At 40.5% G+C, this 26,337-nt stretch overlaps 2 protein-coding genes and 1 non-coding gene across 3 annotated transcripts; 2 read left to right on the top strand and 1 right to left on the bottom strand.

The window, feature by feature from the left end:
• The first annotated feature begins 691 nt into the window (after window positions 1–691).
• Window positions 692–25,803, top strand: LOC126370520 (TP53-binding protein 1-like). The gene is made up of 12 exons (XM_050015396.1): window positions 692–988; window positions 1,885–1,988; window positions 7,784–7,838; window positions 7,984–10,099; window positions 11,561–11,714; window positions 13,212–13,302; window positions 15,521–15,685; window positions 17,116–17,348; window positions 18,208–18,362; window positions 18,982–19,201; window positions 19,781–19,978; window positions 20,202–25,803. Exons 1-12 carry the CDS (start codon window positions 934–936, stop codon window positions 20,334–20,336), a joined length of 3,681 nt encoding a protein of 1,226 aa, XP_049871353.1. The 5' UTR covers window positions 692–933; the 3' UTR covers window positions 20,337–25,803.
• LOC126370631 (uncharacterized) lies at window positions 10,663–11,132 on the bottom strand. Its single transcript, XM_050015599.1, has one exon. The coding sequence runs from the start codon at window positions 10,993–10,995 to the stop codon at window positions 10,663–10,665; it is 333 nt and encodes a 110-aa protein (XP_049871556.1). The 5' UTR covers window positions 10,996–11,132.
• LOC126371047 (U1 spliceosomal RNA) lies at window positions 12,852–13,014 on the top strand. The gene has a single exon (XR_007566941.1). It is a non-coding gene; the product is annotated as a U1 spliceosomal RNA (small nuclear RNA).
• Window positions 25,804–26,337: the final 534 nt, after the last annotated feature.

Below are 26,337 nucleotides of genomic sequence, written 5' to 3'. Positions count from 1 at the left end.
ATGGCGGGCTAATATAAGCTGTAAGTTTTGAAAGCTTCGGTGGACGATTCCTGAGATTGATCGGGGATCATTTTTTTAAGTTATTCCTGTATATGGTGAAATTTACAATAAAATGTTTTTAAAATTTGATATCTGGGTATGTATTAACTGGATATTTAAATTGAAAAAGACAAAAGATTCTAAGATGTTTTATTGAGTTAATGGCTTGGAGGAAGGTTAAATGTAATGATAATGATCACCGGTGTTTGAAGATACTAATACTAAGATCCACCCATTATTGCCCTGAACTACATTACATTACTTTTAGGGTTATGATTTTTATACACCTATACATTATTTCAAAAAATAAGATTGTTCGATGGAAACACTTTTATTTTATTTCTACCTAAACGATCCATTATCTAAAAACTGTTTTGGTCTGATAGGACCTCGTTATGACATGGTCAAATAAATCGCTAAGTCATTTTTACCGGCAAAACTTTTGTTTGCGACAAACATAGAGCAACACGGACCTCCGCGGGCGATAAATATCTTAAACTGGTGACAAAGTCCCTAAATTTAAAGTAAATATAAAATGTATCTTCTTTATTACATGTTGGTTTATGTAATATATTTTTTAAACATTATTTCTGTATTTTTCATTGAAAGGGATTAAGGGAGGTTTAGAAATTAATTGGCAACACTGGTCAGATCAACAAGCGGCCTCTTCGCAGAATTTTTTCGCAAAATCAAGAAAGTTTATAGTTCCTCAGTTATTTCCAGTGCTATAATCCTTTGACATTCTTCTTTCAATCGTCCTGTACTTTGTGCATACTTCATTTTCCTATTTACTTGTTAAAAATGCTTGTTGTTGCGATTTATTCTGAGTGACAGATGTTACAGTGCTAAATTGCGCCAGTTTTAGTGAATTACTACTAAATTCTAGCGTTACTTATGGAGGAGTCCAAGAAAACAACCATTGAAATGGATTCTGATCCTCAGGAAATTGGTACGTATCATATTTTCATAATAATCTTCATCTATCGAGTACCGTTTATTTGACGTACATTGTGTATTATCCGAATAAATCAAGAATGTTGTCATGTAACTCGTGACACGGTTCTTATTTCAGAGACTTTCCTAATTTACTATATTTCGTACATTATTTTGGGATCGAATTTTTATGTCTACTTACTGTAATACATTTCTGTATACAAATAGTTAAGAATATCGCCTTTAAATACGTCTTGTCTTGAGATGTAAGCTAGACGTTCCAATTGTATTTTTATTTGGTCGGGTTGTAATCCAAACATCAATACGACCTGCCTTTCTGTATTATGTGTGTTATTTACGTCGATAACATCGAAATACCATCGTTTATTTCGATAAATCGATGTAACTACTGTAATTTCTGCGTATTTATTAGTAAAAACAAATATAATCGATAATATACGTACTTTATACTTGACATTGAAACATGAGTCTTATGTACGCACCACAAGTTACAATATAAATTCGCGGCTATTGTTAGGTTATGGAGAAAGTTGCAATTTTTAGATTTCTGATTGGATTGGGATTCTGATGGATTTACTATGTTTCATACTTTGTATATTATTTTTTATCAATATTTGCTTCTTGTTTACTTCAATTCCAATAACATGGATACCTATCTGTGAATGAAAGATTGTTAAATTCAGCTTTCTTTTCTTTTAATGTGTATTCTTTTTATACCTACAAAATGACCAGATAATAATACAAAATCAAGTGTTCAATACTCGGAATCATCCCAGGAATCATGTTTTTTTCTAAAATTATGAAAGTATACATACAATTCCAAATACAATTCTAAAGTAGGAAAATATACCTGTTCTATAAACAAAATAAAAAATATTGTTTAATTTTCAGTACAAGACTCCCAACTGATCGGAGCAGGGGATGGTTTGACTAAAACAAATGGCAACACTTCACAAACTCTTTTCCCGGATAGCCCCATTTATGAACCTGATGAGGTATTTATTAACTTATCTTAGAAATATTATAAGGTTAGTTATCTAATTATTTTGATTATCTATAATTTAAACCGGACATAGCTTGTGAAAATCAAAGAAGTAGGTTGCATTTATTCAAAATGTCCTTCATCTCTATCAATGTAATGAAATCTTTTAATATCCAATCTCCATTGTTTAACTATTGTGTCTGGAAATCTTGGTCTTACAAGGTAAAACCTACCCATAGGAGCCTCAAATAGTAGATATACAGGGTGTAACGGAACGGGGGTATCAACCCGAAGTGTGCCTACTCTGTCACTATCTACAAATCACATGCGAGAGTATTGGCCGCCTAAATTCATATTTGCATTAGTTATGAGCAATTGAATTCCAGGTCTTCATGTAATAAATTCAAATTTGCACAACACTACGTAGCAATCAGCTGTTCAAGGTATTTAACTTTTGAGTGAACAGCTACCACCTCTTTTATTTATGCCTGCCCTAGTAAAGGGTAAACGTGCCAGTGATGGCCATATTAATCAATATTTTTTAAATTGTTTTGTTTCATCCTTGTGAGGCCAAGATTTCCAGACACAATAGTTAAAAAAACAATGGGCATTGGTCCCGGTTACTGCTTACTGATGTAATAAGTAGTCGTTACATGAGCCATGTCAGGGGCATTTGGCGGCTCAATAATAACCCTCGCACCAGGATTGACGAGGTTGGTTATCCACCTCACAACCAATAGGATAGAACAAGATGTGAACTTACATAAATCACGGCTTTATCCCTAATGGACCAGACAGAGCTACAAGTAATTACACATATCTAATATCACACTTACTGCGCTACTGAGATGGGCAGAGTCACTTTGTTGTACAAGTTTTGTCCAAAAATGTAGTCGATTACCTACATTAATAGTTGATAAAGAAATGTACTTTACAATGCATCTCGTCTCCTTGTGTAGTATGCTTTATTTTATGATTACGTAATATCAGGCTCCCTTAACACCGTCATCCAGGTCAAATGGGCATCACACTAGCGGCGAATGCGTTCATGGCTAGCTAGGTACGGGACAGTTTCATTAGAATACTTTCAGAGTTTTGCAGGCCCTAAACAACTACTACTACTCATACACAGTTACCACCAATCACTGACTAAGGTGTGCAAATACTAACACCTCACTTTACAATGGATCAAAGGACACAGTGATTCAAGAGGTAACGACGCGGCGGACGAGTTGGCCAGAAGGGGAACGGGAGGTAACAGCCATCGGTCCGGAACCGATATTGCCGATCTCATTCGGACAGGTCCGCTCGCTGCTACGAACGAGAGCAGCCAACAAACACACCTTTTTTTGACGTGACTTATCGAAGTTTTGCCGCAAATGACATTAACTACTTGGCCGGACAAATGGGGAGCGCTGAAGGCTCTCACCCGGTACAACGTTTAAGACAACAGGCCTGAGGGTGCCCAGTTGGGCGCGAACCTCGGCTCAGGCGTCGTCTGAGAGGAAAAATATTGAAAGAATTAAACGACCCTAGTAAGTCGATAGCGATAAGCGCTGATTGAGGGAAGTCGTCGACCACGCCGGCGGTGTCGGTATCGGGGTCCTGAAATGTTTGTTGTCGCGAGCTGATTGGCTGATTCTATGGCTAGAGTAATCGGGTCGTCGGGATCGTATTACATACTTCGGACGCCGATGCTATTCAGTACCGTTCCTAAGCGGGATGTATTCGGAAGCCGCAACTACCAGGGGATTTGGTTGGTGCGGAGCAGAATCAAAAAAACTAATTTGAGCCATTGGGCAATGGTTGGCAGACTTAGGTCAATGTGCAGATTTTCATTGCGATGGAACCACGAACGATTTTGTATTTCCTGTAGACGGTGGATTTGAGAGAGACTCGCGTGAGCGAAAACTACCCCTGCATAGGTCATGATCGGACGGATGCAAGTCGTGTAGATTCCAAAGGGATAATTTACTACGCTTGTTAAGGAGACAATGAACACGGCCCATTACAAACGTGGCGCGATCGCGCACACGTTTGATATGGGCCTTGAAAGTAAGACGTCTATCTAAGACTACGCCGAGATATTTGACTTGCTCCTCCCAAGGGATCGGCTTGCCAGACATCTTGATGACTTAAGTTGACAGCGTGACCGTGACGTATTATAATAGCCCTTTGAAAAGTACACCGCTGCACTTTCTCCGGGTTTACCTTGATTCTCCATTTGCGAAACTACTTGCCCAAGGCATTGGCGCGTTGGAGAATTCCGGTCATCATAACTCGACCACGGCACGATGAATAGATGGCTGTATCATCCGCAAATAAAGCTAGTTCGGTATTAGGGTATTTGGGAATGAACAAACACACCAGACTATGAACCACCGTAAATAAATGCAGGCAGGCTAAGTTGGCACTACCCAACATCAATAGTTGTCTCTCCAAAAGAATTCTAAATGTGAAGAGGTCTCCACTAATACAGGTAACAGCTGCAGGTAGCAGGTGTAGCTGTGTGGTCACGGTGATATCAACAAACATCTGTTTACACTAGGTGTCACCGACAAGCCCCTGTGCAGAACCTGCATGGACGAGACAGCGGCCCATGTGCTACTGGAGTGTGAAGGAGCCGCCAACTACCGGGTCCGGCACCTTGGCCAGACGGGGTGCCTCCCTGAGGCGACCGGCAACGTCAGAGGCTTCTTAGAATTCCTTGGGGATTTACAACATAGTAAAAGCAAAATAAATTTCTCAAGTACCGTTGTGACTGCCTACCCCTTAGTGATACGGGCGTGATATTATGTTAGTATGTTCTGATTACTTATGGCTCTGCCCACCCCATTAGGGATACGAGCAGCTGCAAGTGATTGTGTATCTTATTAACGAGACATTAATGTTACGTTTACAACATAGTAAAGACAAAATCAATTTCTCAAGTAAAGTACCTACCTAACATAACTTTACTTTTACTATGACATGGTAAAAGTAATCTTAAAATAAGTACTTTCGTACAATACAATAATACTTTATTGCGTACAAGGAATTAAAAACACATAACAGTATTTTTTTAAATCTTTCTATCGTGTGGGTTGTGAGGTGGATTACCAACCTCATCAACCCTGGTGTCAGGGTAACTATTGAGCCGCCAGAGGCTCCTGACATGACTCATGTAATAACTACTTTCTTACATGAGTAAGTAGTCACCGGGACCAACCGTGCCTTCCGAAGCACGGAATTGTAAATTGCATTGGGACAGTTAATGGGATTTATACCCTGTACCAGGATGCCAGGGCTCGCGAATAGAAAAAGGCACGCTAGTGTTTCAAACTATCGATAGTTCAGTATCGATTATCGATCATAATCATTTTCAACTACGATTTTGATTGGTAGAAATAAAAAAATAGCTTTTCAAAAAATCTAAATCCATGGACTTTTGAGTTATTGAAATTCAGTTTAGACAATCAGCCCACTCAAAATAACCATACTATCGGAGTGTAGCAATACTACTGACTGAGGGCAAAATTATCGATAGTTTGTTATTAATCCGCAACGATACTATCGATTGTATTGCACTTAGGTAATAAAATCGAAAATGTTCCCTCTTTCCGAGTTATCAATAGTCTTGCTATCGATCGACTCTCGGTCGGGATAGATTATCGATAGACATTTTTTGATCGGCAAGCCCTAGTGCACCCGAAATTCAAAATGGCGGTGCTGTTAAGGGGAAGTTATCATTAACCATGATAAAAAATATTTTTTTTTTTGTATTTTTTTTCCTTCCTAATTTGTAGTCGTGTATTATCCAACAGTGAACAATAACATCACGCCTTTTTCCCATTGGAGTAGGCAGAGACTGCGGAATTTCACTTACCACTACACGCTCGTATCGCTACATGCCCGTACCAAACATACATACATAATATCACGCCTTTATCTCTTATGGGGCAGACAGAGCCACAAGTAATCATAACATAGGTACATAAATAATTATCATGCTCGTACCGCTAATGGGATGTTCTTGTGACTCTGCCCACCCCATTAGGGATACGGGCAGAGTGATAGTATGTCTTATTATTGACAGATTAATTTCGCCTTCTGCTATTGCGCGGGATATTTGCGAAGAAACGTGGCAATTCTGTGTTAGTGCCAGAGTGTGAGCGCGGGTGATCCTTATTAGATAAACGACTTTTTTACTTTTCTAGGTTCAAAGTAAAATACGTACCTACTTTCATAAAATACAATACATTCATTCATTCATTCAAACAATACCATAAAAATATTTTATTGCGCACAAAGAAATAACACACCCTTAAGTACCAGGATACTAGCATTCCAAAAGAGATAGAAACATGCACACGAAAGTAAACTGTCAAATTATTTGTCAGTGCTTGTTTACTATCTGTGGAGTGAAGTTCGAAATTTGGATTTGTTGTGATAACTGTGATCAGTGATAGTTCGAGGTGTCTTTGAGTAATGTAGGTTATTATGAAATGATGATGTGTGTGGGTGCCGGCGATGGCAACTTAAGTGAAGCACGGAACTTGTATCAGCGATTCATAGAAGGTAGACCAGCTGATGAAGCCAGGCAACTGCCTTCACTGCATTGCTTCAGGAAAATGGTCAATCGCCTACTGCATTTAACGGGCTCTTTCCACGCGTCATCCGAGACTGGCCGCTCGGCGACCCGTGATCCGGAGTTTGAAGAAGCCGTACTAGCCGTGCAGCCAACCCAAGGACTACCACGCGAACCTTACCACATGCAACGTACGCCCGAGCTAATTCCTGCTGATTATTTACCTCGTGTGGCATTCTGAGAATGGTACCGAGTTCAAGTGGAAAGCTCACCAGACTTTGCTTCGAAAGTGTTGTGGACAGATGAAGCGGCAGGTCTGTGCATCGAACGGGGATGACGACATTTCGAACCTTTCTTGTAAAACGTAAGTCTAATTATTAATTACCTACCTACTTACCCACACTTTCACACTTTTTTTCCTATTTACTATTAAATTAAATACCTTACCTAAACAAGTAGGTAATTTTAACTTATTTTACACGTCATAAAATAATGTGAGAATAGTTGTCAAAGCAAAATGACTCCAATTATTAGATGCTTTAGTGTCATTCTTGTTTGTTACAGTCGCCGACGTGCCGCCGACTCGGATTGTTCCAATCGGCCGCCGACTCCTTTTGACGTTGCCGCCAAAGCCGCCGCCCGCTCGAATTTCGTACCTATCGCGGCCGTGCGAGCGCCGCGAGTACCAGGCGACCAGGACGCGCTAGGAGATTTGTGTAGTGCCAATATTTGAGTGGATTAAGAACAGTGACCTCAATAGTGCTGTGCCGTGTTTTTTACATGCTGGAAATATTAAAATATTTTTTTAACTGAAATTGAAAAAAATATCAAAAGTGTTTTTTTTTAATTGAAATTTTGCAGATAAGATCTACATAAGGTATAGTTTTGTCCCCTTTCGGCTTGATACCCCCCTTCCGTTACACCCTGTATAATTATAGAACAGGATATATGGTAGTCTGTTAACGGACTAAGGAACATGTCCTGACATGTTTGTAACTGCCGCTTTTGTCCGTTAATGTATTTTAGTTTTTATAATATTATACACCATGTAAGTATTAGCTATGTTGTTGGGCTAGTTTATGGCGTAGATATAATCAATATGTTGAATCAATATTATTGTTTATTGATATTTCAATACTTTTTAATAAAGTATTCAATAAGAGATCTATGTGTCTTTTACCCTTTTGTATAACTTTATAGATATTTTATAAATTTAATACTATGCAAATTTCAATTTTCAGGACATCATCAATGTATCAGATGATGGTAAAAATTCATTATCATCCAGTTCAAAAGGTAAGAACTGACAATTCTTGGTACAAAGAGAATACAATTTAATTTCAAAATTGATTTGAAAAATATTCGAAATAATTATTAGTACTAATTTTATTACTTTTTGTAGATGATTTTAATATATAATTTTTCAAAATATGCATTTCAGATGATCAACCATCTAAGAGGAAGCTCTCTGACGAACCATCTGAAGGTAGTGCTAAGATTCAGAAACTGGACCTGTGTGGCGACGAATTCACTGTGTCTTCACAATCTTTGGATGATGAGGTCTCGAAAATCATTGGAACAGCTAAAATTAAGGCAGAAATCGCAATGCCGTCTACATCGCGTGTTCGCACTCCAGTCAAAAGTACCCCTAAGAAGAAAAGGAGCAATAGTACTGAAACTGGCAGGCGCACGCCAAAAACACCTAAGTCGCGATCTGCTAGTGCTGACATTACTAAGTCAAGAAAAACACCCAAAAAACTCCAAGGTGTCAACGACAAATCGTCATCTGATGATATCATGGTCATCTCTGATAGCTCAAGTTCCCGCCCAAGTGTAGAATTCGTCAAAGAAATTCGTCCACCGATGAATGCTCCCGACACCATTGAAGAGGAAAGTGGGTCAGAGCTGAATGACTCCCAGAATATCCATTTAGTCTTATCACCAACACCTGATGAAGATGGTGATGAAAAAAATAAATTGCCAGCTCAGAATTGTAGCAGTGATCCGGTCGTGGCGAAGGATCGAGAAGAAGTTTTGGATCCTGGTAAGATTCATCAGACAAGAAGCGAAGGGTACAACTACTCTGACCTAAGCAGCAACTTATCGCAACCGAGACCAAAAGATTTTGGGAAAACCACAGACCAGGAGAGTACTGACAGTGTCTGCTCAATAAGCATGGAGAGTCCTGACCATGTACCAACTGTTGCCTCGAAATTAATCTCTAAGTTATCTAATGGAGACTCTTCAACACCCACTGAAATTGCTGCTAAAACTGATGACAGTGACAACACGCCTGATATGACGAAATTGAACAACAAGAAAGGTAGAAAGAGCAAGAACGAGTCCTTCAGAGCCAGTACAACTACTACTCCATCGACGATATCGCCGCTACAAAATGGGCATTCTCTACCTGTGAACACTCCTCAAATCCCAATTTTCGATGTTCACATCAGTCATAACGAAGATTGCGAGTTTTTATCTCTAGTTGTCGTCCGAACTGATAATGACCTTGGAGTGGATATCTGCAAGGAATACCAAAGAGTTTCTAAGAGATTCACGATTGATCCCTACATGGCTGATGTTTCAGTTAGTAACTCACCTTCAAGCGTCACAAGCGGAGGTATGATTAATTTGCCGAACAGAACATCGTTCGCGTCTACAGTAAGTTCTGCCTCAACCTCTAGCAGTAACAGAACGAGCGATGGCAATTTCGTCGTGCCCCCACCACCTCGAAAATCCGTCTCCAATCCTACCATTTCTGTCAAAGGATATGATGGCCTACTGAAAAAGTTGCAAGACATATTTTCTCATATCAGAGATTCTACTGTAGATGAGGGGAATCGATCTGTTACTGAAGACAAGGTATCTGTTGGTATACAGGCGTCACTTAGCGATGTTTCGCCGATGAGTAACGGCAACGCGAGTCCTGAGGAAGTGGGCAAGTGTGACAAGGCTACGCCGAAAAGCTCTTTGAAGAAAACAAGGGTGAGAGGACGACGGCATATTGCTGGAAAGACTAAGCGCGCTATATTGCCGACGCAGCCCGAGGAGCCAGAGTACATGCACGGTATGAATTCTCCAGAAATGGTGCCAACTAATGGGGAAAACGACAAGATGTCGCTGATGAAATCTCCTAAAGACGAGAAGCCGCTGTCTTCTCTGGTGGCAACTCCGAAGTCCGTGAACAAGTTGAAGCAGAAGAAGCGGCCAACATCGCCCAGACCGGCGACTCCAGTGGAAAAGCCCGCAGTGAAATCCGAATACCCTGGTTATGCTCCGGATACTGTTGTATTGGCGAAATGGGTGGACAAGCGTTACTATTCTGGCAGAGTGCTAGAAATAACGGAACCTAACAAGTACCTGATTAAATTTGATGATGGTCAGAGTAAAGTTCTGCTTGACGACTTCATAATATTTGGAGATATTAAGAAGTTGCCGCTGCAAGGGCAGTCGGTGTACGCGATGGTTGATGAAGAACAGAATTATGAACCAGGGTTGGTGCTTGAAGTTGAAGAGAACGACAGTGGTACTGTCACATACCGATGCACTACAGATGGGTATGTTAAAAAAATATTTATTTTTAGACTTGTTTACGCATATAAAATTTTCGCGGTTACTTTGTAAACTTCTCAGCGGGACTGGGAGTACGGAAGAACCTGATTATCATCCTGAGTTTGTCATAATCAGCAAAAATCGACTTACTGCCTCCAACATTAAGAATTAGATACCATAGATATTGGTGACAGGGTGACAGGTTTGGAACCTGTCATCATAGGATTCTTAAGATTCCAATATGAAGAGAAGCTGTATCCTGTCTTCTGATGCTTGTGGCTCTATCCATTCCGATGATGATTTTAGACGTACGTCTGTCTGTCGTTTTATGAAGTTTACGTACACTACTGTTTCGAATTAAAAAACTTAAAAAAAATAAAAAGCATAGAACATGTTCAGCTGTTTGTCTTCCCGAGCATGTCGTAAAAACCGACAGGGATTGTGTCGTTTCTAACATAATGGACAATTTTTATAGGCGTTAGGTTCATCCTTTATCATTCGGCAAGCTATCTTTGATTACTTATGCCTCTGCCCGTTCTTCTTCTCTTCTTCTTCTAGTGCCTGTCCATTACTGGACCTTGGCCGTCAGCTTTGAGAACTCTTCTCTGTCAGAAGCAAGACGAAACAGCTGTTCTACGGTTGTAACGCCGGTCCATTCGCGGATGTTCCGCAGCCATGACTTCTTCCTCCTCCCTCGACGTCTTTTCCCTTCAATTTTGCCCATCATAATTAATTGAAGCAGCTGGTATCTTTCATCCCTAAGAATATGCCCCAAATACGCTACTTTCCGTTTTTTGACAGTTTGCATCAATTTCCGGGACATACCGACGCGTTGGAGAACCTTCATATTGGTGACTTTCTGGGTCCAGCTTAGTCGCAGCATGCGACGGTAGCACCACATCTCGAAGGCATCGAGACGCCGTCTAGTGTCTTCCTTAATTGTCCATGCTTCACAACCGTAAAGCACCACGGGCCATATGTAACAGCATAAGATTCGGACACGTAGTTTTATGTTCAGCTGACGACAGCATAGCACCTTTTTCATCTTAGCGAAGGAGGCACGGGCAATTTCAATCCGAGTTTTTATCTCCTGCTCAGAGTCCCATTCTTCATTTACCCAAGCCCCAAGATACTTATATTGTCGAACACGCTCTATATCCTTTCTGTCCATTGTTATTCTTGGATTCAGATTTGTGTTAGGGGATATTAACATAAATTTATCTTCTTAATGTTAATGGACAGGCCCGCTTTCACACTGCTTTCATTGACCCTGTCAACGATCTCTTGCAGGTCCTTTTCTGAGGAAGCGACCATCCCATTAGGGACTACGGGTATGAGTTATGTATGTCACCTATCACATTGGTTTAACAGATTGAGGCGTGGGTACCTAGTTCATCTTTGATGGATGTCCCACTGACTACCCGTGTGTGGTCGTGAGCTCGTGTTTATGTATGTTTATGTTTCAGGGACACCCTAGTAATGGTGACAGCAAGCGAGCTATACCTGACAGAAGACCAGGCTCGCTCCATCAAGGAGTCAGTCCGACCACGATCGCCCTCGGCGCCTGCCACGCCGCGCCGACGACACAATAGGGAACTCGACCTTGACAACATTATACAGGTGCACTTTTTATTGTTATTTTTTTTACTGACTTAGAGAGGGTTACTTTGTAAGGAGTGAAAAAGCAGGTTTCTGGTATCACGGAGCCAGTAAGAGATGTGATACAAGCTTGCTCAATGTAAACGGCCTCCGTGGTCCAGTGGTTGAGCGTTGGGCTCACGATCCGGAGGTCCCGGGTTCGAATCCCGGTGGGGATATATCACAAAAATCACTTTGTGATCCCTAGTTTGGTTAGGACGTTACAGGCTGATCACCTGATTGTCCGAAAAGTAAGACGATCCGTGCTTCGGGAGGCTCGTTAAGCCGTTGCTCCCGGTTACTACTTACTGATGTGAGTACGTAGTCGTTACATGACTCATGTGTGAGGCCTTTGGTAGCTCAATAATAACCCTGAAACCAAGGTTGACGACACTGGTAATCTACCTCGCAATCCACACAATAAAAGATAAGAGGCCGTATTTTTAGAACCTACCACTATCATATTTGACATTTAATGAGACATACGGTTTAATTATTTTTGCATTAACTACAAATTGTATCAATACTAACGTTTTAAATACTTGCATTATGATGTAAAGGGCGTGTGAAGGTGGTCTCTAGCTTTACTAAACTTCTGGATTACTTTATAAAGTTATAAGCAACATCGGGCCCATATTTCCAGACCTGACCGACTTACAACTAGTTTGACCTACGACCTATTTATTACAATGTCACAAGAAATAGATTGGATATTAGGAGAAATGCAACTACGCATGACTTTGCAAAATTCCGATTTCTCCAAGTTCACATAGGTACTCCAAAAATAAGTGTTTGTAAACACTCCTGTATGAATGGTTTTACGCGAAATCGTCTTATCAAACAAATCGGTGTTGGAAACATGCCAATCCCACCTATGGGTCAACAACCCCTGTGACGTCAGTGTCTCAGTGCGCAGACTCCGAAAAACTTGTTGCTGGTGGATGACATCAAAGGGAAAGTTACCTCGAATCGCCGCTAGATGACGCAGTGACGAGATCGTCGTATTAGTTCCTCTAAAGTTCCGTCGGATGTCGCTGTTCCGTTCACTACATTTTCTACACCGCGGTGTTAAGATTTTCGGGCGTTTATAGACTATCCACTTTGTCACCGGTTTTAAGCATACTTACCTGGCACAGGGGACACCGTGATCAAGAAGGCGGTTCCCCCAGGGCGAGGCCTGTCCATTGCACTGCGGACGGGTTGACCCCTGCGATTATCCCTAATGTGGATAACTCGGGTGCGTTATTTTTGGTAGTGGGGACTGCGTACGCGCCGTCCCCTTTATTAAACTGATGTAATCTAGAATCTAGTGTATCTAACTGATAAATTGAGTACTCTCAAACTACTGGAGGCAAATATCTGCCTTTTTTGTGTATAGATTGAATTAGCACTAACAACAGAAGCAAACCAGTGCCGCACAGAATTAACAAACCGCTAAGTCGTACTTTTTGATGTGATTGGAATTTGTTTTTTTTTCAGGGTCCCCGAAGCGCCCGCAGTCGAGACAAAGGCAGCTCGAGCGCACGGAAACGTGTCGCCTCTCCCAAGAGCCCCAAGGCTTCCACTTCAGGTAGTGTGTCGTGACACTTCAGTAATTGTTCTTGCAACTCGCTAAACGTTATCGGCGTTTGGTTGTGGGCAGAAGTGTAAATACACGAACATTAACACGTATACAGAATCGATAACGCAGCTAAAGGCCGACTGCTTTGGTATACTTGGTTTTAGCACATTGTTTAAGGTCAAAGCCCACTTGCACGACTCTGCTCCTACACCGTTCCCACTCAACACCACCCTGTACTAAAACGACTGCTGGCGGTCAACTACCGAGCAGTCTGATGGCGGAAAGCTTGCTGACACCAATCTGCCTGCTAATTTATGTTGTTAATATAAACTATATCAAAAGCCCATCATCTCCTTAGCATTATCCCGTTTTTCACAGGGTCCGCTTTTTTACAGAAGCGACTGCCTGTCAGACCTTCCAACTCGCGAAGGGAAAACCAGCCCAATATAGGTTAGGTCACATACCTCCGAAAATGCATTTCTCGGGAATGTGGGTTTCCTCACGATGTTTTCCTTCACCGCTGAGCACGCGATAATCATTTATGATCCAAACATGAATTCGATAATCATTGGTTTAGAGGCCTGTGCTGGATTCGAACCTGCGACCTCAAAGCGAGAGGCAAGCGTCACCAACAGGGCTACCACGACTCACCACGACCACGACAGCCCATGATAGATATTTTGATAGTCGTGTGGTAGCAGAGTCGTGTAAGCGGGCTGTGACCTTTACCTGCCACCACCGTACGACTGAATTCGTAAGAAAACTCGTGCAAAATGCGACCAGCCTAAATCGTAATATGAAAGTTCTTTTTATGTATATTTGTATAAGTTTGCAATTAGATGTTATTTTATTTTAATTTACACATTTTAATAAATTGTTACTGTGGCGGTATGGGCAATCTTTTACAATAAATATTTCTTTCTTTTTATTTCCTTTTTTATCCTAATCTGGAGCCGTGTGGTGGAATATGCTCCATACCTCCTTCGGTTGATTGAGGGGATGTATGTGATCAGCAGTGGGATGTATATGAATTGTTTATGTACCTATCCTATTCTAATCCGACGAAAAAGTTGAGGAATTTATTTTGTTCTGGAGGTGACAATAGGGTTTTTTTTTTTTTACTTTTTAATAAACGTCAAAACATGAAGTTAATATGGAATTTGTATGAAAAAGCAGCATGTGACGTTATAGAAAAATGTGACAAAATGTCGCACTTATTATTAAATTTTTATTAAAATTCATTGTCACCTTTAGATCTGTCTTTATTTAGCAATCAAAATTTCAGAATTTATTTTTGACCCAGGAAACTACCCAATTGTATATTGTAGCGAAGATAATTTACTTCTTCAAAGCCCATTGTGCGCCGAACGTAATGAGGACGTGCAAGGAATTTTGGGAATTCGTGGTACGGTCAGTACCCCAACGTAAGCGACTTCTTCCCTTCACAGTGTCCCAATTACTATACGTAGCCGGTCTCAAAGTTCTGTCACTGGCACATTATTTTTAATTTTCGAACATGATTTTTAAATAATTTTATTGCATTCCATTTTTGAATGTTTGACAATTATTTTAAAACAAATAATGGACATTTGCCACGATTTGTCACGATGGAGTGGACTGTGAAAGAAAACCGAATAGCAGTTTTAGCGTTGCATCGCTGTGGGCACTCACCGAGTACCATTTTCATGTTGCTCTACACACATTCTAAGGAGTTTTTTTATAAAAAAAAGCGTCCGAACCGTGTTGTAAATACGTATTTTTTCTTCAAATTCTTTTATGGCTGTTCAAAAAAGTCGGTTGTACATTGTCGTTCCATGCCGTCGCTTGTGACAAGATGCGCCGCGGACACTTACAGAGATTGGTTGTCTACTTGTTATACGAGGTCTGTTATTATTATTGCGTATGGCAGACAAAAATAAAATATCCTGCGTGGATCATAAATCCAGCTTCAGCCTAACCAAGTCTCTGCCGCATCCGTCACACAATGCAGCCCGGCTGTACCACCTGGGAACGAGGTCTGTGATAGGCACACGTCGTTTACAGAACATTCCAGGGTAAACACAAACCTGCCGCGTACGACAACCTAAGTACATTCGATAACTTATGTAAATTCAATAGAACTATTGCTACTGTTAGTTCTCGATAGTTCTACGATCGAACTAATGAATGTAACTAGTGAGAACAAACGGAAAGATCTGCTTAACAGCATAGTAATTTAAATTTCCAGGTGTGAAGACGAGTAAGAGCACGCCAGCCAGTCGCAAGCGCTTAGCGAGCGAAAGCAGTGAGATGAGCGAATCCAGCAACTCTGCTCCGAGCGCCAGGATCGAGGAGGTGGCGGGGGTGGAGCCTGAAGTACAGCGCACACCGCGCAAGATTGACGGAATCAAAGGTAGAGTAGAGTTGTGTAGTTCTTTTTCCTTTTTGTATTCTGCTACTTGGCGTTCTGTTGTTCAACAATGATACAATTTGAGGTCTGACTTCTGAAGTCTATTTTCTTTATTTAGAAGGGAATTCGGCAATGCCACCTCTATTTCGTGATATTGTGTATTGTAGTAGAAAAAATGCGAATCCAACTATCTCTTAAGCCACGTATCCACTAGGCAACAATTAACGCGCAACACGTAAAGCTTAACATGTACGACAACGTTGCATAACAACGCGCGACGTTGCCAGCTGAAACGCAACATGTTGCGCGTCTTGTTTGTTTAGAGAACATCCTTAGTTGAGCATCAATTATTGTCGAGTGGGGACGCGACGCGCCACAATACTAGTTCCTCTGGCAACGTGTTGTCGAATACGGACGTGTAGTAAACGCGTAGACAGACAACGTTGTTAAACAAAAGTTCTGCGCTAACTTTCAACGTGTTGTGCAATATGTTGCGCGCCAAATGTTGCCAAGTGGAAACGCGGTTTTAGAGATAAGCCTACGTTTTGTCTTTGTTAACTATACTCAATAAAGACTTTATTTTATAATTCATTACTTATTCTTGTCCGGCACAATTTCACACAAATGTAGTGTAATTCGCGTCAATTTTTTTATTTGTAATTTATAAATATTATTTAGCCGTAAAAACACCTCCACCAACCCGCATTGGAGCAGCGTGGTGGAGTATGCTCCGTACCCCCTCCGGTTGATTGAGGAGGCCTGTGCCCAGCAGTGGGACGTATATAGGCCGTTTATGTTATGTTTATGTAAATATTATTTAGTAATTGAAACATTTTTTTAAGTTTTTTAAATTGTACCACCATTATAGACGGCGATACGGCTCACCACCTATCACGTTGGACTTACAGAAAGCTCGGTGAGGTGTGGGTAGTTAGTTCCTCTTGTGATGGAAACACCTCTGGCTACCACTGGATATAGTCGTGAGCTTATGTTATGTAAATGGTAGCTGTTTTTGTAAATTCTTCTTCTATCGTGTGGATTGTGATGTGGATTACCAACCCCATCAACCCTGGTGTCAGGGTTATTACTGAGCCGCCATAAGCCCCTGACATGACTCATGTAACGACTACGTACTTACATTAGTAAGTAATAGCCGGGACCAACGGTTTAACGTGACTTCCGAAGCACGGATCATCTTACTTTTGGACAATCAGGTGATCAGCCTGTAATGTTCTAACGAAACTAGGGATCACAAAGTGATTTTTGTGATTTGTCCCCACCGGGATTCGAACCCGGGACCTCCGGATCGTGAGCTTTCGAACGCTCAACTACTGGACCACGGAGGCCGTTTTGTAATTAAATTACGACATTTGATGGCGTCAGCTCTAAAAGATTAGCTATTTAAATATTAATTTATTTCTAAACAATTCCAGCGGGCCCCCTTCAGCTGAAAGGCGCGGCTAAGCAGAACATTGGGAAGAAGAATTCTAAGCTGACGAAGTTTGAGAACGACGAAGACACGGTGTCGACTCTCGGTCCTATCCCCAGTGGCGATAGCAAACTGTTCGTCGGACTACACTTCCTACTGACTTGTACTGAGCCCCCGCGGCGGACGCGGCAGGAGAGGCCGATTCACGCCAACCCTGTGGCTGTTAGTGAAATTTCGGTAAGTAAATGGGACGTTCTTCTTTTTTATCGACAAAAACCACACATATATGTTGTGGCCAGATCTTAGAATCGATCATATCATGATGTGTTCGACCATTTCATGAAAAAAATGAATGAATGAATTTGAATGTTTTTTTTTTATGTATCGAGATAATGTCTTTTTATTGTCGATAAAAAAGAAGTACGATCCAATTAAATTAAATAATACATAAGGGATTCTTATTATGAAGAATGCTACACCGACAAGAGTCTCTCTAGCATTATCACGTTTTTGACAGGTCCGGTTTTTTACAGAAGCGTCTGCCTGTTTGACCTTCCAAACCGCGAAGGAAAAACCACCCAATACAGGTTAGATCACATACCTCCGAAAATGCATTTCTCGGGAATGTGGGTTCCCTCACGATGTTTTCCTTCACCGCGATGATCATTTATGATCCAAACATGAATTCCAAAACAAATTCGACAATCATTGGTTTAGGCCTGTGCTGGATTCGAACCCGCGACCTCAAAGTGAGAGGCAAGCGTTCTACCAACTGGGCTACCACGGCTCCACCGACAAGAGTGTGGCTCTTAAATTTGTGATGATGTAATACTTAAATGGCATATCGTCGCCTCATATGAAAAACCACGTAAGCGCTTTTTTGAGAAATTTAATACTACGGGTGGTATTAATAAACTAATCTCAGCTGAGACTGCCCTCAAGATCATGCTCAAGTCCCTGTTTTAATATTAAGAACTGTCACATTGACATGATCTTGAGAGCAGTCTCGAAGCTGAGATGAGTTTATTAATACCACCCTAGATCAGTATTTCTTTTCTTAATAAAGTGAACTTAACTTCTTTAAATTCTATTGCAGTGCCAAGAAACCCGTCACTATTCGTCAGAAGAGGATGGTGAAAGCACATCGGGGATGGTGGGAACCGACACAGAGGAACTGGAGTTCTGCGACCGGCCCTTCAACAAGGAGCGCCTCAAGGAACAGCTGGAGGCCGGCGGCGGCGTAGTCTACAGGTAATCATTAGGATGTACAGAAATAAACCCACGTCAGTGTGGCTTCCGACTTTTCCATCGCAAAAGTATCATCACATCAGTAATTTAAGAGCCACGCTCTTGTCGGTGTAGCAATCATGCTACTTTTTTAGGGAAAAATAGGGCAGTGGTTTCCCTCCTGCCTTCCGCCCCGCAGTACTCTGTCTGACGCAAGTGGGATGGCGCCCAGAGTAGCCTCTGCAACCGTTGAGGTCTTCACCCTTATCCCTGGGTAAGGGTAAAAGTATAGAATTGAAAATTAAATTAAAAAAAAAAAATTCGGACGGAACATTATACACAAAATAGGCACAAAATAGGACGGAAAATTCCACTTGATATCAACTCAGAATTATGGTCTGAATCATACCTCAACATTTTCGTTACGATGTCACTAACACCCTGTATAGGACACACTCAAAGCATTAAAAGAAAATAAACATACAATGACATAATTATAAGATATACTCATGTGGTGGTGGTGGACGTCGTGAATAAAAGGACCTCACTCAGCATAAACCGAGGCGTGGGCCACGCGTGGCCCATGACGTTGGTATTTTGTATATACCCTGCTGCCTAACAGACCTTATTCAATTTCACGCAGTCACTTCGACGACGTACCTAAAAACAAGTATTCCGTGACCAAACTGATCGCCCCGCGGCCCTGCCTGACGGCGAAGTACATCCAATGCTTGGCGGCGGACATCCGCGCCGTGTCTCACGCGTGGGTCATCACCAGCTGCGGGAACAAGGCCTTAGCGGACCCCGATGCGCACGCGCTGCCTGCCGGCTGGGGCATCGTTAATAAATGCTTCATTAACTGGGTGAGTGTGATACTATCGGTGAGTGGGAGCGTCCATCATACATTGATAGATATTATATAGCTATTTGGCAATAAGGCCGCCTATCTTACTCTTTCTATTTCTCTTTTGTTTTGTGTGTAATGAAGTATTTGTTATGATATGTTATATTGGTACGGAGCCCTGACAATAACCAACTTACAAATAAAAAATAAACCAGGGATGAACGAGGGTTTAAGTATTTGACAGCCAAGCAAAGTTCAGTCGAATTGTATGATAGGAGGAGCTCGGTGACGCAGCGGTAAACGCGCTCGGTCTGCGATTGTTGAAGTTAAGAAACTTTCTCAAAGACCGGTCATACGATAGGTGACCACAAAAAAAGTTTTCATCTCGAGCTCCTCCGTGCTTCGGAAGGCACGTTAAGCCGTTAGTCCCGGCTACATTAGCAGTCATTAATAACCATCAATCCGCACTGGGCCCGCGTGATGGTTTAAGGCCCGGTCTCCCTATCCATCCTATGTAAGGCCCGTGTCCCAGCAGTGGGGACGTTAATGGGCTGATGATGATGAAAAGTTTTGTTATGAACATATTTATTATTTGCAGGTCCCCCCATCAGGCAAACGCAACACATCATTCTTCAAGGACAAGTTGATCCTACTCTGCGGCGATCAAGACACGTTCGTCAAGTTCTGGCAGCGAGTATGTTCGCTAGCGGGCGCCAACACTAGAGTGATACACGAAGATGACCTCAATATGACCGGCGCACTTGCTCTGGTCACTGAATGGGACTGTCCGCATGAGGTAAGACTTATTATTTAATTAATTATATGCCTCGTTCATAAATTATTATCACGTGCTCAGCAGTGAAGGCTGAAGCACGGATCATCTTACTTCTGGACAGTCAGGTGATCGGCCTGTAATGTCCTAACCAAACTAGGGATCACAAAGTGATTTTTGTGATGTGTCTCCACCGGGACTGTCCATGTTACCAGTTACTAAACAATAACTGCCCACATTTTTCCAGATACAAAACAAAGCAAACCAGGACAACATACCACTGGTTTCCACGACCTGGGTGGTCCAATGCCTGATCGAGGGCCGCGTGATCGCGCCCACCAGCCACGACAAGTTTTCATTCATGTATACAGAACCAGAATGATCCTGGGACTTTCGCAAGGTGCTCATCATACGTGAAAATTGACACTCTGTGCCAGTGACAGTTTACGTGCAGTGCCGCGAGTGACGATCACCATAAGTGACGAAGGATTGTGTGACAAAAGTGACACATTGTGACAAAAAAGTGATTGCTGAAATGTATACAAAAGTATGTGGTATTCTATAGGTGTTTTTATTGGTAAGTAAGAGAGGAGTTGAGTTAGAGAAGATTCTTTGCATTTTGACATTCCATCCTGTTATTACGAGATGATATTGCTGCTATAATGTTTCCTTTTATAAAATGTAGATCATTAAGTCAACTTTGTACTCAAAACTATTAAACTATGAGTACCTACGTCATTAAATTGTAATTGAAATGATTGTAGTGACATTTTTCTATCATGTGGGCCGCCATAGGTCCCTCCTCACCGAACAAGGGATGCAAAAATCACTTTGTGAACCTGGGTCTTCCGGATCATGAGGCTAAACGTTCAACCACTGGACCATTACTTGACTTATTAAACTTTTTTACATAATACGCTACTTGACCTAGTGAAATGAGATACTTTTTACGAAACGTCAAAACGAAAATTTTCTTTGGAGTTTGTATGGAAAAACTGACTGTCTGATTGTTGAAATTTAATTCTGTGCAATAAAGTATATTTGATTTGATTTGAAAAACTGTCCTGTGACATCATCAATAAAAGCAATCAAACATTGTACTCATTGTTACTTAATTCATATGTAAAATTCGAAAATAAATCGCAAAGTAAAATGAGATTTGATTTTGGAACATCTTTGACTCGCTTCTATTTCTTGATTAGCATTTTATAATTTATCTTTGACCCAGTTAAAATACCTAATTATTACTCACTGCAGTAGATTCTCGATATTTCCAATCCAATATGATAGGTGCTTTGTATATTCTCTCTCTTACAACTTACCTCCTCTCTCTACCACCTTGCCAAACTATAATTGTTGTTGTAACGACATATTAATGTTTCCTTGTATCAAAGAATTGCTGGTTACATGTTGAGAATCAAATTCAATATTTAAGTGTAGCATTTGTGTAAGTTTAGATATAGTTACTGGGTAAAATACCAAATGTTAAGCTCTAAGTTCATGTAGTAATCGTACGTTATGGACAGCTAGACGTGGAGGCTATCACTTTCAAAGAGATGGTATAAAATGAGGGACTAAAAAGACCACATTGATGAAACTCATCTCAAAAGCAAAATTGCTATTTGATGTTAGTGCAATTTTTAAAGTGTGGTTTCCAGGATCTGGCTCGCCCCCTATGACATGGGACTTAAACATACCTGTCGAGGCTCACAGGCATTTGCGCATGTAAAAATAACTGCGCAATGTCAACACGTGTCAAATAGCAATATTGCTCTTTTCAGTTTAGCTTTTTTAACCCCAAGGCTATTTATTTAATATTTGATAAACAAAGTAATGTTCTGTTTACATTCCTCCTTTCGAATGGAGATATTGATGCCTGCATATAGTTGAGATTTACCTTCAAGTTGGTTTGAATCTGTAACATTTACTGCCATCGAACTGTTTCATTTAACTGGCTCTTACAACTATTTCAAATGCCAAAAATATCTATAATAAGGCTATGTATCAGAAATATCATGACACCATTAAAATATATTATGTCATCTCCTTAGCGTTATCTTGTTCTTCACGGGGTTCGCTTACATAACCTGACGATTTGTCAGGTTTGATTCGACAGAAGCAACTGCCTGCCTGATCTTCCTACCAGAATGGATTACCATCCCAATTACGGCTTCAAGTCACATACCTAAATTTGTTGGATATGTGGGTTTCCTCACGACATTTTCTTTAACTCCTGCGTACACGATAATCATTTAAAATCCAGGAATCATTTGTCTATGCCCATGCTGGAGTTGAACCTGCAACTTCGTTATGAGAGTCAAGCGGCCTTCCGACTAGGCTGCATTGACAAATATAACTCAGCACGGTTATTTGAATGTATTATATTGGTGCTAATTCCTGCAGACGCCATCTAATTTTATTTTAAGTTATAAGTTAAAGGGACGGATGATTGACAGCTCTTAATTTTTAGAAAGAATGAATAAATGTATGGATAACCCGGACGAATCAAAAAGATATCTAACTGGTATGCATACCATTTGGCATGTGCTGTCGACGTAATTCTGTTGGGTTATTGGCCTGTTGTTTTAGATTTGTGCTTAAAATTGACGTGTGTTCCATAAATTTTATGCTTGTCGATTACCCGTCCCTTTTCTTTTCGGCGGATAAGAAAATGACAGATATAACTTAAAATAAAATTAGATGGTGTTTACAGGAATTAGCACCAATGTACAACTATAATGTTTATCATAGAATTATCTTGTGAAACTTATGTGTAATAGCCAAAATTGACGTGAAAATTAAATGTGGTTAGAAATAAAATGTATATAAATGTGATTTATGAATATATGTCTGATTACACTAGCTATTTATAAATGTGGTGTCACACTTGCATAAATCTCATAAAATTTAGTTTCACGTAAATGTTACATAGTTATTAATAATAATTTGGCTAATAATGAATGCAAGTGATATAGTCTTAATATTAGCGTGTGTATGACTGTTGTATATTTGTGTATTTTTCTATTTCTTTACAAGCTTTTTTTTGGTAATCAGTATTGTTTTTTTTTTTGTAATCGGATGAGAATTTGATTCACAAATTAGTTTAGTTATAAGAAACGCTTATTATTTGAGTAATATTTTAGTTATTTGATTTTTTGTTGACATTTTAAAGTCTGCGTTAAAGATCTCTATGCCAGCTTCACAGACAGAAATGTGTTTATTACTTTGTCATTTAATGGTAAAGTTTCCTATTAGTTCTCAATACTTTTTTTCTTTGTAATTAGTTGTATCAGTCGTTAGGTATTTGGGAGTCAAAAATTGACCGCAATGATGCAAATGTACAAATTAACATGAAATGAAGTAACCATGTAGTTATATCAGATTTATAAAATTTTAAATGTCATAGAATAAGTAATTGCATTTTACACCCACAACTATGAATAAGATTAACAATATTTCTTGTAAATACAATATTTTAGTCAGGAATATTAATTATACCACAATGAGTAGTTCTTTTGTACTGTATCTGAATTGGCGAAAAACTAATGAAAACTCCATAGAAACTGTTCTAACAGATCAATGAACATCTAATTATATTTGTTGGGTAAGAAGTTAGAGGAGTTTACACAGGAAGTGACAGAAACAGCCCTTTTTCAACCGTCACCACAGAGTAAAGAATAATACTACGTATAGAACGGACACTCCGCCCCGCACCAATACGTATACGGCGCCGATCTAAATTTACCTCACCCCCGCTGGGTCACTATTTTAGTCTAAATGGCCGTGAGCCGCTAAGGAATGACGAAGCGCGCGCGAACTGTCCGTCTCTCTTGCACTTACGCGTTAGGCGGCGGTTTGTATGAAGTGTCCGGACTGCGGAATGAGCCCTCACGCTGCAATGGTTCGTTTCCATGGATTTGCCATAAGGCTGCGTTTATTGAGACTCGACACATCACGCCGTGCGTCAACACTACGTGAACACTCCTATAACAACCCATATGTTTGATTTCACCGCGCGATTCGCTGCGTCTCCGTAAACTCGCCTTAGTATTTATAATAATTATTGTCAACAGTCACATCACTAGTCGCAAGATATCTCAACAGTGTATAGAAATAAGATCTCATCTGCGGTATTTTCTTTTTCCAAACGTTTGGTCCAATCAAAATTGTATATCTCTGAATCTTCACTGGAATGCGAGGTGTAAATAGTAAGTTAATAAGTACTTTGACGTAAATGTTAGTTATATGAATAGGGTAGTATAGAATGGTTATTGTGGGAACTAATTTGACTTTCCAAAGTGAATTCTATTCAACATAATAAAGTGATATATTATTTTCAAAGGGAATGAATTGGAATTTGTAATTTAATAAGTCATTTTAGTTTCTAAATGAAGAACTTTCCAGGCTACGTTCCCCAAAACAATATAGATGGCGCTGTACAGCCTTCGTTTAACCTTCTCATTTCATGGATAACAGATGTATACATCTTTTATCTTTGTTTTTGGGTATACATGATTGAGGAGCTCGGTGGCGCAGCGGTAAACGCGCTCGGTCTGCGATTGTTGAAGTTAAGCAACTTTCGCAAAGGCCGGTCATAGGATGGGTGACCACAAAAAAAAAAAATCATCTTGAGCTCCTCCGTGCTTCGGAAGGCACGTTAAGCCGTTGGTCCCGGCTGCATTAGCAGTCGTTAATAACCATCAATCCGCACTGGGCCCGCGTGATGGTTTAATGCCCGATCTCCCTATCCATCCATAGGGAAGGCCCGTGCCCCAGCAGTGGGGACGTTAATGGGCTGATGATGATGATGATACATCATCATCAATTTAAGAGCCACGCTCTTGTCGGTGTAGCATTTTCCATTCCAGTCTATCAAAGGCCAATTCCTTGACTTCCCTATAAGACACGACGTTAACCTTTTCTTTAATCTGTTCCATGTAAGCTCTTCTTGGTCTTCCCCTTCCTCTCTTTCCTTCTAGCTTTCCTTCTATGATGTTTTTAATGAATTCGTCGTGTCTTATTAGGTGTCCAATCATCTTGCCTCTTCTGTCCTCAATAATTCTCAGTATTTGTCTCTTTTCCCTTACTCTTACTAGCACTTCCTCATTTGTAACCCTTTCTGTCCAACTTATTCTTTCCATCCTCCTCCAACACCACATTTCAAAGGCCTCGAGTCTCTCTCTGTCCTGATGATGATACATAATTACCCTTATTATTACACCCAGCCACGACACATCTTCCACACATTATTTTTCTGATCAAAATAAAGAGGAGCAATATAGCGTAGTAGCGTGCGTAGTGTACCGTTCAAAATCCGTAAAAGAATTTCACACAACCCATAAGCACTTCCTGACTAACAGAGTAGTAGCAGCGTGGAACGGGCTGCCCCAGAACGTCTCCGCTTCTAGCGCCAACACCTTCAAAAACAAATTGGACAATTACCATAAAACAGAGAAAGGAAACCACTACTGAATAGTCGAATACAGGCACTTATCAGTGAAAACTGCCTGCCTGAGTTTGAGAATAGTAATAATATAGATAGGTTAGATATCTAGTTCAAGTACAAAGCAACAATTACTTTTATACATATCTCTGTCATAACATTGTATTTTTGAATAATTATTACCCGAGCAATGAGAAAATAGGTCACGCCATCTATTTTTTTACCGACTTCAAAAAAAGGAGGAGATTCTCAATTCGACCGTATATTTTTTTTTTTAGGAACGTAGCCTGGAAAGCCCCTCATTAGCCATTCCAAGTGTGACTGGTCTGTGGTAAGTATGTTGTGTCCTAGATTAGGTTCTATGGTAAAATACTGGCCCCGATTCCTGCAGACACCTAATTTTACTTTAAGTTACACCTGTCATTTTCTTATCCGCCGAAAAGAAAAGGGACGGATGATTGACAGCTCTTAATTTTAGGAAGAATGAGTAAATGAATGAATAACCCGGGCGAAGCAAAAGGTATCTCGCTGGTATGCAAACCGTTTGACGTGTGCTGTCAACTTAATTCTGTCGGGTTATTAGCCCCTTCGTTCTCATAATATTATATTCTCAAAATATTACATTCGCAAAACATTACGTTCGCAAAATATTATATTCTCAAAATATTACCTGTACAATGAAACAGAAAATATGTAAAAAATAATCATTCTCTAGTAACGAAAAAAAAAATCAATTAACTTTCTATAGCTATCTGCGGCTTGAGAAGACTGATGCGGGTTTGTGAGAAGTATGCAGGTGGCCACGGTTTAACATGGAAAAGCCAGTTTAAGTATCTGGGGCACATAGTTCCAATGTCATCCTGCAGATGATCGGCGATAGGCTGGACTGTCCTTATCTCCGGCATTGCTGCGACAGACATGTGCCTGTATCGATGCCGGT

Source organism: Pectinophora gossypiella, chromosome 11 (assembly GCF_024362695.1).
Source record: "Pectinophora gossypiella chromosome 11, ilPecGoss1.1, whole genome shotgun sequence".
NCBI classification, from domain to species: Eukaryota; Metazoa; Arthropoda; class Insecta; order Lepidoptera; family Gelechiidae; genus Pectinophora; species Pectinophora gossypiella.
Note: the sequence above shows the minus strand (reverse complement) of the source record. Positions and strands in the feature narration are given on the sequence as shown.

Excerpts from the sequence above, each read along its gene's own strand:
- LOC126370520 (XM_050015396.1), top strand. The coding sequence starts at position 934 with ATGGAGGAGTCCAAGAAAACAACCATTGAAATGGATTCTGATCCTCAG. Across the intron at positions 10,100-11,560 it reads TACCGATGCACTACAGATGG|GGACACCCTAGTAATGGTGA; the intron begins GTATGTTAAAAA and ends TTTATGTTTCAG. Across the intron at positions 19,202-19,780 it reads ATAAATGCTTCATTAACTGG|GTCCCCCCATCAGGCAAACG; the intron begins GTGAGTGTGATA and ends TATTATTTGCAG.
- LOC126370631 (XM_050015599.1), bottom strand. The coding sequence starts at position 10,995 with ATGTGGTGCTACCGTCGCATGCTGCGACTAAGCTGGACCCAGAAAGTC.